This window comes from Mesoplodon densirostris, chromosome 2, assembly GCF_025265405.1.
Source record: "Mesoplodon densirostris isolate mMesDen1 chromosome 2, mMesDen1 primary haplotype, whole genome shotgun sequence".
In the NCBI taxonomy this organism is placed as follows: Eukaryota; Metazoa; Chordata; class Mammalia; order Artiodactyla; family Ziphiidae; genus Mesoplodon; species Mesoplodon densirostris.
Window position 1 is genome coordinate 193099737 of NC_082662.1, and position 11284 is coordinate 193111020.

Consider the following 11284-nt stretch of genomic DNA (forward strand, 5'->3'; position numbering starts at 1 on the left):
TTCGGTAGAACACAAGGGCCTTAGCCCCATTTATTTGCATAAGCCAGAGGTTTCTGTCACAGTAACAGTCTTAGATCGTGGGGAGCCCTTTCCCTCCAGCCTCGGCAGGGGCAGAGGGAGACAGACACACAAACACGTCTTTCAGATCCCTTTCTCTGAGGCCTGAAGAGACCATCTCCTCCTCTCCTGTTGCCTCTAAAAGATTAGCTTTCTAAGTCTGCACCCCCCACCGCACACACAGCCTGCTATGGGTTAAGCACCAAATATTAAATCAAACCCATCAAACAGGTTGCTCTTTAACCAGAGACACAAAGAAGACTGTGACGCCACGAAGGAACTGGCCGGTCTTGGAACAAATGTACACGCTCCCTTCTTTCTGACCCGTGGAAGAGTCTGCTCCTTGAGCCTGACCTGGATGTTTCACCACAGGGAGACTGGGGAGCCTTCCAGGGAATGACTCGGCTTTGGCCCTCTTCCACGGCTATAAGGATGCTGTTCCCACAGGGACCATCCAGATTCCAGCTCCGGAGAAAGACAAAAAGGCTGACACTGTCGGGAAGGGCACCTAGGGCTTAGAGCATTTGAGGGCTGACTGGGGGCGAATGCCGGCAGCGGGACCAGGGAAGTGAGGGGATGCTCAGTAGGTAAATCGCATCTTTTGCGAGTAGCCCAGTTTGTCCAAGTTGGGGTGGCAGGCCAGCTGCACCATCGGGGGTGGCCCACAGAGCAGCAGCAGCACATCCTCCCCTGGGGCGGGCAGGTGCTCCCGGATCATGTCGGCAGACACAAAGCCCTTGCTGTAGGCCCAATCTGCGTGGGGAGAGGAAAGAATGACACTCCAGATCCATGCTGGCAGTGGGGAGCAGCGCGGGGCCGGGGTTGGGGGGTGGTAGTCCAGAAAGGCTCCTGAGAGGGTACAGAGCTGTAGCGGCAGCTGGACGGGTCTACTCAGCCTGCTTCAGCGGCGCGGCCAGCCCTGCACCCACCCGGTAAACAGGAACCGCGGGACAGAGTCCAGGACACCACTGTGTCCGTGAGCTCAGAGTCTGGCAGTGTCGGGCAGGGTCGGTTTCACTGAAACCAGAACCCACAGACGGGCGAGGCCCTGATCTGGGGATGTCCAGAAATGGGGAGGGTACCTTCTGGGGGGAGATCCAGAGTGAACCGGAGCGTAAAGCGGTCGGGGTGTCGGGCCTGCAGCTCCTCTAGGTCCTCCCGTAAGATTATGTCCTTTTCAGTCTGAAAGGAAGAGAAGCAAAGTCTTTAGGAACCTTCTCAGGTTCCTAAGCATAACAACATAGAAAGGTCTCTGCTGTAACAACTTTCCAACCAGGAAAGAAAAAGAAAACTGAAGTTCTAGGGAATAAGCAAGGGTTTTAGGCAGTTAGGATGAGGGGAGGGAGAGGGGAACAGCCTTTATTTACACAATATGAAGGAATAAAGACAGAATATTTAACAACGGAGACTCAAGGAGCAAGTTTCTATACTCAGGACTAGACTCCTTAAATGTTTTCCTTTCTTCTCTCCTTGCGGGCCAGGGAGGGAATATGGCTCAGTGCCCTGTCCTCCTTATTGTGGAAGAGGACCCTCTACCCACAGGGAGGCCTTGGCCAGAGGCTGAGCCAGACACTGGGCTAGTTTTGCCCGCTGGTACCATACCTCTCCCCACACAGTAACTCTGAAGTCCCAGGACTGAGAAAAGCAACGCAACCTGGTTGGCAAAAAGCAGAAAGCACTGGGTTGGATCTTCTGGGTCTTTCAGGATGGCCTGGATCAGCTGCAGCATTGGGGTGATTCCTGCACACAGATGCCCCACGGTGAGATGCGGTGGCCACCCTCCCCGTCCCTGCTCCTTAGCTGCCCAACCCTTTCATCTTAATTCTACTCACTCACCCCTTCACTCTGTTTTCCTTTGTGTCCTAATTCTCTATCCTCCCCCTGGGTCTTCACAGCACCTACATTTCTGCAGGATAGGCCCTTTTCCCCAAACTCACTAAAATTCACATCTGGTAGGTGAATTGTGGTCACGTGCTCAAAATTCACATAAATTCATATTGCTGAAATCCTTCTAAGGAACCAATCCAAGACTCTCTGGAAGTCCCTTGGAGGCTAAGGCTCCAGTATCACAGATGACTGCAGGTACCTACTGATTCAGTGCTGAGATGCCTGGAGCCCTGGACATGCAGGTTAAGTGCAAGTGCTTTGGAACTGAGCAGAGCTGCACACTAACCCTGCCTCTACCCATGTGGAAACGATTCAACCTCTCTGAACCTCCGTGTTCCCATCCGTAAAATGGGAAGGCTTGTACCTATGTCATAGACACATATAAAGAGTCTAGCACAGTGTCTAACATAGGCAAATGTCCAATGTTAATTTTCTATCTTCTCGACTGTCCTATTCTTAGCTGCTTCTCTGTTCTCACCTAAAATTTATTAGGTTCATTCCATCTGAGGTCTCGGGAGAGCCCACATGATTTGTTTCTCTCATTCTGTCAGTTGAAATAGATTTTGGAGGGCTTCTACCTGATTATAATTTTGTTTTGCAGCAACTGGGGAGCTCTAGGCATTGCTGGGAATCCCCTGATTAAGTTTGGCCATGATTACCAAACCTCCTGAGGGTCACCTGGAAGCTGCCACGGCAAGTCACAATGGTGGGAGGGAGCAGGGGACAAGCACCTGTGCCGCCGGCAATCATTCCCAGTTTCCTGGCCACTCGCGGTTCTGGTGGAGACTTTTTGTTGGGCTGAATGCTAAACATCCCTGAGAAGTCGAGTGGAGAGATGGGTGAAAGAACAGTCAATTCAGGGAAATAAGAAAACAAATGCAGAATCGAAAATTCGCCCCAGGCCAGTTCTGCAGCTGCTGTGGAATCTGATCCTGGAGCTTGGGTGTTGCGCCAGCCCTGAGAACAAGACACTTGAGGGACAGTGGGGCCGGGACTGTCTGTCCCATATTATGAGCTACGAGTCAGTTTAGGAACACACAGTGAGTCATCAGCTGACTCCCACAGAGGGTCACTCCCTGCTCAGGGCGACAGGCGTGAGGCCAGGTGGGAATCTATTTTCCCAAGTGGCACAGAGCAGCTCTCAGGCTTGATAATGCACCCAGCTGTTCCCACTGGAAGGGCTGAACGTAACCTCCGGCTCTCTGCATAGCTCGGCCTGAGGGGCGACTCTCTGAGGGAGAGAAAGAGAGGCCCGCGTTTGCATTAGTCATCTCCAGGGCTGTCACGGTGGGTGACTTCATGTGGATGGAGAACTGATCCCTGTGTCAAGAGGGGCTGAGGAACACGCCTTTCTATAATGTCACGGCTGTGTTTACAGGAGGGGCAGCTGGCTCTCACCCACGTGCACACACACACATGGACACACAGAACCACACTGTGTGGAGAGGACGCCGGGCACCGGAGACGTGGGAGCCAGGCCATTACCTTTCCCAGCGTAAGTGAGCAACCCACTTGGCCCCCGAAACTCCACCACGTCCCCAGTCTTCAGGCTATCCAGGTACTGAGACATCTTTCCCCCCTCAGGAAATTTGGGGTGCACACCCTTGAGGTAGACCTGATAAGACAGAATGGAAAGTACTTTGTTTGGAATGTCCCTGGTTTCTGGGCCCCCTGTTGACTGAACCTGCCCGAAGCAGGGCAGGGACGACACACACGCTCTCTCTTCCCATTCCGCACGCTTTCCTCACGTCCGCAAAGGACACGCATCTCCTCCTATCAAACACATCTTGGAAGTTTCTACAGATCCCAGAGGGAGGGGGATAAGGGGCTCCTGGGGCTCCTTCCGACCTTCTTACCTTGATGACAAGGTCCACATAGCCTCGGTCCTCATCGCTGGTGACGGGAGTGTACGGCCTGATGACCAGGCTGCCATCGATCCGGGCAGACAGGTAGACATGTTTGCCTGGGGGCCACGTGAAGAGCTACATAAGGGCTCCTGTGGAGGTGCTGCATTCCTGTTACCTTTCAAAATAATCTGGGAGGTTTGAGAGGACAGAAGCATCTTGCTCCGTGCTGGGGTCCCAGTGAGCTACCAGGCAGGGAGGATTCACCCCTTTGAGCCCCCAGCTGGGTCCCTCATAAACTACCCTCTGCTGAGATTCTTATCAATGACTGCCAGGACCTTAGTAGTGAGTTGAGGGTCTGGGCAATGGGGAAAAGATTAGTGCTTGCTCAGCGGGGATATAAGCAAATCCTGCAGGAAGGAGGGAGGACTGCTGAGTGTCGAAGATGTCTGGGGGCACAGAAGCCACACCCTAGAGTGGCCCAGGGCACCTCACAGCCTGCAGGATACGCAGCCTGGTGGGGAAAGGGTGATGGAGTGGGGAGGCACTAGGCTGAAGCAGCGCGTTTCAGGAGACCCCAGAAGGGGGCTCACCCTATTAGAATACCAGGGAAAGGAGCCCACGCCGCAGTTCTTACCCACAGGCAGCCCCAGAACGTGGTGGGCGGTGGGCAGGGCAAAGCGGAACCTCTTGGTGTTGTGGTTCACGGTCTGGAGGATGGATGACAAGCGTCTCACCAGGCAGGTCTGGTGTCGCCAACTCCCCGGGGCATCCCTACCACAGCCGAGCGGAACTCCGGTCCCCTCCGCTACTCCACAACTCACTGTCTTGTCTAGCAGTCGCAGCAGGTACTTCTCATTGGGGTCCAGGAGCGTGATCCGCGGCCGGCGGGACCTCCGCACCAGGTAGGAGCCCAGAGCCAGGCCGAGCAGAGTCAGCAGCCCCACCCCCAGGGAGGCCAGCAGGACTGGGCTCTGCGGGCAGAGGGGGCAGCGTGACCGTCGCGCCGGGGATAGAGCCCAGGGCGTGGGCGGTGACGGGCCCCTACGACTTGCCCCCCGGGTGGCGACCCCGAACTCCGGCGCAGGAGCAAGCCGAACTCAGGGGGCAGCCTGGGTGGGGTCCCCAGCCCTAGCGTGCGGTACCGGGACCCCGGCATCCAGGGCGGGTGTAAAGCCCTGCGGGGCGGGGTCGTCGGTGAGACCCCCTGGTCCGGACCTGAGTGCGGGGAACCAGAAGGGGCGGAGTCCCCTGGTGCGGGATACGGAGCGAGGGTCTCACCGGCTGCAACCCCATCTTCAAGAGCCGCGTCCTCCACCTCGCAGCCAGCGCCCAGATCCCACAATGCGCCGCGGGGCGGGCAGGAGGCGGGGCCAGGAGGGGCGGGGCTGACTGGGCGGGGCCCGGTAGGGGCGGAGTCACTCCGCGCCCCACCCCTTTCCTCCGGACTCGGCTCCCAGGTACTCGTACAAGGAGGGGCTGCAGCTCCAGACCCTCCTCCCCAGCCTTCTGTCCCTGCTACGTAGACCGCTTAGCGTCGAACAGGGAGGGAGTCCTGTCAAACGTAGAACCACACCAAGCTGAAACTGGAAATCTCCAAGTCTGCAAATTGCTTAGCAGGGAGGAATCTGGCGTTCGGAGAGAGACGGGCTCAAAGTAGAGCAGGAGGGCCTGAAACTGATCATTGTGTTGTCACGTTAGTTCTTCAAAGGGCAGACTTTCAACCAGAGGATTCACAGCCTGGCCAAGTCTCCTCGGGAATGACAGTGGCATCTTCATTTCCTGCTTCCGTGACTGGTTTTGCTCACATGGCCAGGTCCTCATGCCATCAGGCTCATTCAGGAGCTCCTTTTGGGTCCAGATCAAGCTTCTCATCTGGATCTGGGTTCTCCAGCCCCCGGGGCCAACGACCTGGCTTTGGGGGCAGACTGGACTGAATCAGAACCTGGACGACTTTCTCAACTTTTTTCTGATTCCTGTCTGCAGATAGATAAGTGCTATGAGACGTGTAATGTGCTTAACATGTGGCCTGTCATAGAACAAAACACTCAACAGATATCAGCTGCTCCAATGACTCTCTGCAGACAGTGATGATGCTCGGTTAGAGATTCGAGCTGAGCCCTGCTGGCAGCAGAGGCGGGGGACAGGAGGAGACGGTAACAGATGCTGAGGGCCAGGAGCCACACATCGGCCGAGATGCCCATTCCCTCTCATACCCAGTTCCCAGCCGGGTTGACGTTTGCTCTTTTTTTTTTTTTTTTTTTTTGCGGTGCGCGGGCCTCTCTTGTTGCGGAGCACAGGCTCCAGACACGCAGGCTCAGCGGCCATGGCTCACGGGCCCAGCCGCTCCGCGGCATGTGGGATCTTCCCAGACCGGGGCACGAACCCGTGTCTCCTGCATCGGCAGGCAGACTCTCAACCACTGCGCCACCAGGGAAACCCTGATGTTTGCTCTTGATTTCTCCTGAGGCCTCTCTCCCTAGCCTGTAGATGCCCATCTTCTTCTCACTGTGCGTTCACATGGTGTTCGCTCTGTGTGTGTCTGGGTTGGCAACCTTTTTCTGTTTGGGTCAGATGGTAAATATTTTGGTGGCATACGACGTGTGTAGCAATTATTCTGCTTTGCTATTGTAGCATGAAAGCAGCTATAGATAATACGTAAATGAATAAAAGTTACTACATTCTAATAAAATTTTACTTACAAAAACAGGTAGTAGATCCTCATCCAGGATTGCCAGAATCCCTCAAATAAGCTGATACACAGCCCCTTACAGACCCACAGAAAAGTACTCAGAGACTGTTCTGGGAGGCCGTCCAGACTCTCCAGTCTGGATTTGGACACAGAGAGATACCCCCAAGTGACCCAAAGGACACTGCTCAGGTGACGAGCACTGACCTCCAGCCTGCCCACCAGAGAAGTGACCTGATTCCTGCCCAGGCCTGCACGGGGCCCCATCCACCACCATCCAGCCACGTTCCAGGCCAGCTCAGAATGGTCTTCACCACACCGGACAGTGCGTGGTGAAGCTCCAGGCTCAGAAGAGCCCCCTAATTCCAGCCTCCTGAGACAAGCACCCTTCTCAGTCATGTATACGTCTAAGAAAGATAAAAATTCCCATGTTCCATGCCTTTTGTGTGGACCAGTAAAATGAAAGCAAAGTCTTAGGGTGAGGTTTCCATTTGAAAATTCCAATAAGAGCTTTTTCAGCTGACAAAAACATTTTTTGCGTTGGCCTGGTAATTCTTCTTTACCTTGTTATTTTGCTATGGCTCTCAGTCAGAAGCTATATATATTTTGTTCAGCTGTTCTAGTCGTCTTCACTGAGAAGTTTCAAATTACCTAGATGACTATTATAAAAAAATTTTATGTCCGACTTGAAAAGATCTTCAAGACACAACCATTAAATGAAAATACTCAGGCTTCAATACAATAGATTCACTACAAAATTATTAGTTAATGCAAAAAAAATCTACACATTTCTACTCAATGTAATTACAAATAAAGAAACTACAGAAGATTCTGTTACTGGTGGTTTGTCTGACTATGAACCCTGTAAAAACTCTTCTGATTAAAACAACTAAATATGTGACTCTGAAGGACATTGGTTGTCTCTGTGTAGCACTGATTTTTCTCTTAGGTGACTTTCTGCTCGGCTTCCCCTTTGAGCAAAGTGACTGGAGGGAGAAACTTCCACAGTAGGTAAGACTTGGGTTTTGGCCTCAAATAATGTGGAGGTGACTGATATATGGCCAAATGATTTTTGACAAGTTGCCAAGACTTTTCAAAGTAGAAAGGGTAGTCTTTTCAACAAATGGTGCTCCCAGAAATGGCTGCTGCCACTGTCTGTGTCCTGAGGGTGAGCTGTAGATGCCTCCTCCCTCTCCGGGAGACTCCAAGATCAGGAGGTAGGTGTGACCCGGGATCCTTTCAAATTACTGCTTCTGTTGTGATTCCCGCAGCATGTGGGATTTTGTGGGCATCTTTTAAGAGTGGAATCTCCACTTCCCACAGTCCTCTGGCTCTCTGGAAAACAAGCCCGACTGGTCTGCAAAGCCCAACTTTCTACAGACTCTTCTTCCCAGCACAGGATCCCTGGGCTTGGGAGCCTGATGTTGGGTTCATACCCCTTGCTACCTGGGTGCACCTCAGAAATTGTAATCATTCTCCCATTTGTGGGCCACCCACCTTGGGGGATGGGTCTTGACTCTGCTGAGATTTTGCCCTTCCTCCCTGTCTTGTTGTGGTGTCTTTTTATGTCTTTAGCTGTAGAAGAGGTTTTATGGTAGGTCCCATCCTTTTTCATGAATTGCTGTTCTGTAAATAGTTGTGACTTTGGTGTGCCCATGAGAGGCATCAAGCTCTGGGTCATTCTATGCCACCATCTTGGACAATCTCTCCACTTCATTCTTAAATCATATTATTTAATTTTTCATAGTATCCTATTTGATTTGTGACAGTTTGAAATTTCTTATAACTCATGTTTACGTGTCTGTTTTAAAAAATTGAATAGTGCGTTCATTCATTTTGAAATGAAGGTAGTGACCTGTGAATTTCCATACCTCAAAAACCCAGGATAGGACAAAAGCCTTTTCTACCTGTGTTACCCTCAGACTCTGCACCCCACCCCAGCCTGGGTAGTAACTTCTTGCACCCATGCTCACCCTCTGTTTTTGGACTGTTAACCATCATTACATCTGTATGTGTGTTGACAAAGTGAATTATAGTCTTTCTAGGTTTTTTTTTTTTTTTTTTGCTTTAGGGAATAGTCCTACTATGAATGTACATTTACTGGTCTGCTGAAGTTCAGATATAAACCTGTCAAACACATTACCAGAATTGGAATTGCTTGTATATACACTTTGATAAATTTTAGAGAGAGTGGTAGAACAGAATTAAATTGTATTTCAAATCCCACAATATTCTCACCCCATGAAAACCCTTCCCTTTCTTAATATATTTGTGTGTGGTTTATCTTTATGCCCCTACTATATTTCCCAGAGGTGGGTAAATGTTATGTTTCTTGCTAAAACATTTACTCTGTTGTTCAAAGTCAGGCTTTTAGTGCTTTTAGCATGATCATATTTCCATGAACTTGCAAATACAAGATGTTCTCTCACACTGTCTTTTACCCCCTGCTTTTTTATATTGCCCTCCTAATTCTCAGTCCTGGTCTTTCTTTATGCTCTTCATCAACCTGGATAGATTATACTATTTTCTCCCTTATTCAAGACCAATAGAACAGAATAGAACATCCAGAAATAAACCCTGATATATGGCCAAATGATTTTTGACAAGTTGCCAAGACTTTTCAAAGTAGAAAGGATAGTATTTTCAACAAATGGTGCTGAGAAGTCTTGTTGTCAACATGCAAAAGAAGGAAGATGGACCCTTACCTAACATTATATACAAAAAATTACTGAAAATGTATCAAGAAACTAAATATAAGACCTAATAAGATAAAAAGTCTTAGAAGAAGACACAGGACAAGAGCTTCATGACATTGGATTTGGCTGTGTTTCCCTCAATATGAAACAAAGGAACAACAAAGCCACAGCTAAGAAAAATAAACAACTTGCAGTACCTATTTTTTTAACAAATGTGTATCAAAGAAACATAAACACAATAAAATGTCAACGCACAAGATGGGAGAAAATATTTGAAAGCCATATATCTGACAAGAGATTTCTATTCAGAATATACAGCGAACTCCTACAACTCAACAAAAAGCAAACACTCTGATTCAAAAATGGATAAAAGACTTGAACAGATGGTTCTTCAAAAAAAGATGTACAAGTGGTGCTGGGAAAACTGGACAGGGACATGTAAAAGTATGAGATTAGATCACTCCCTAACACCATACACAAAAATAAGCTCAAAATGGATTAAAGACCTAAACGTAAGGCCAGAAGCTATCAAACTCTTAGAGGAAAACATAGGCAGAATACTCTATGACATAAATCACAGCAAGATCCTTTTTGACCCACCTCCTAGAGAAATGGAAATAAAGACAAAAATAAACACATGGGACCTAATGAAACTTCAAAGCTTTTGCACAGCAAAGGAAACCATAAACAAGACCAAAAGACAACCCTCAGAATGGGAGAAAATATTTGCAAATGAAGCAACTGACAAAGGATTAATCTCCAAAATTTATAAGCAGCTCATGCAGCTCAATAGCAAAAAAACAAACAACCCAATCCAAAAATGGGCAGAAGACTTAAATAGGCATTTCTCCAAAGAAGATATACAGACTGCCAACAAACACATGAAAGAATGCTCAACATCATTAATCATTAGAGAAATGCAAATCAAAACTAGAATGAGATATCATCTCACACCAGTCAGAATGGCCATCATCAAGAAATCTAGAAACAATAAATGCTGGAGAGGGTGTGGAGAAAAGGGAACACTCTTGCACTGCTGGTGGGAATGTGAATTGGTACAGCCACTATGGAGAACAGTATGGAGGTTCCTTAAAAAACTCCAAATAGAACTACCATATGACCCAGCAATCCCACTACTAGGCATATACCCTGAGAAAACCATAATTCAAAAAGAGACATGTACCAAAATGTTCATTGCAGCTCTATTCACAATAGCCCGGAGATGGAAACAACCTAAGTGTCCATCATCGGATGAATGGATAACGAAGATGTGGCACATATATACAATGGAATATTACTCAGCCATAAAAAGAAATGAAACTGAGCTATTTGTAATGAGGTGGATAGACCTAGAGTCTGTCATACAGAGTGAAGTAAGTGACAAAGACAAAGACAAATACCGTATGCTAACACATATATATGGAATTTAAGAAAAAAAATGTCATGAAGAACCTAGGGGTAAAACAGGAATAAAGACACAGACCTACTTGAGAATAGACTTGAGGATATGGGGAGGGGGAAGGGTAAGCCGTGACAAAGCAAGAGAGAGGCATGGACATATATACAGTACCAAACGTAAGGTAGATAGATAGTGGGAAGCAGCCGCATAGCACAGGGAGATCAGCTTGGTGCTTGGTGACCGCCTGGAGGGGTGGGATAGGGAGGGTGGGAGGGAGGGAGACGCAAGAGGGAAGGGATGTGGGAACAGATGTATATGTATAACTGATTCACTTTGTTATAAAGCAGAAACTAATAAAAAAAAATTCTTAAAAAAAAGTGTACAAATGACTAAGCACTTGAAAAGATGCTCCACATCACTAAATGCATGTTTATATATTTGTGTGCATGCATACACACACAAGCACACACACACATACGCAAGCAGAAAACAAGTATTGGTGAGGATGTGAGGGAGTTGGAAGCATTGTGCTCTGTCAGTGGGAATGTAGAATGATACAGCTGCTTTGCAAAAGAGTATGGCAATTTTTCAGATATTGAAAAATAGAATTACTACATGATCCAGGAATTGTACTATGAGGTATACCCAAAGGAATTGAAATCAGGGTCTTAAAGTAATATTTGTACTCCAGTGTTTAGAGCAGTAATAATCA

At 48.7% G+C, this 11284-nt stretch overlaps 1 protein-coding gene across 2 annotated transcripts; it reads right to left on the reverse strand.

The window, feature by feature from the left end:
• Window positions 1–5148, reverse strand: LOC132484672 (NADH-cytochrome b5 reductase 1). Of its 2 annotated transcripts, none has more exons than XM_060091529.1 (9): window positions 5070–5148; window positions 4613–4762; window positions 4426–4498; window positions 3801–3907; window positions 3430–3559; window positions 2676–2759; window positions 1712–1797; window positions 1140–1239; window positions 1–810 (listed from the first exon to the last, which is right to left on the reverse strand). In XM_060091529.1, the coding sequence occupies exons 1-9, from the start codon at window positions 5082–5084 to the stop codon at window positions 638–640; spliced, it is 918 nt and encodes a 305-aa protein (XP_059947512.1). In that variant the 5' UTR covers window positions 5085–5148; the 3' UTR covers window positions 1–637. The 2 variants fall into 2 exon arrangements, with proteins under 2 accessions (XP_059947512.1, XP_059947511.1); XM_060091528.1 differs by having other exon boundaries at window positions 5007–5125.
• Between the last annotated feature and the right edge of the window lie 6136 nt (window positions 5149–11284).

What these genes read in the sequence shown, in the direction of transcription:
- LOC132484672 (XM_060091528.1), bottom strand. Translation starts at nt 5,084, where the DNA reads ATGGGGTTGCAGCCGGTGAGACCCTCGCTCCGTATCCCGCACCAGGGG. An exon ending in TGCGACTGCTAGACAAGACA is followed by an intron (nt 4,499 to 4,612) that starts GTGAGTTGTGGA and finishes TCCATCCTCCAG; the next exon opens with ACCGTGAACCACAACACCAA. An exon ending in CGTTCTGGGGCTGCCTGTGG is followed by an intron (nt 3,908 to 4,425) that starts GTAAGAACTGCG and finishes CGTGGCCCCCAG; the next exon opens with GCAAACATGTCTACCTGTCT.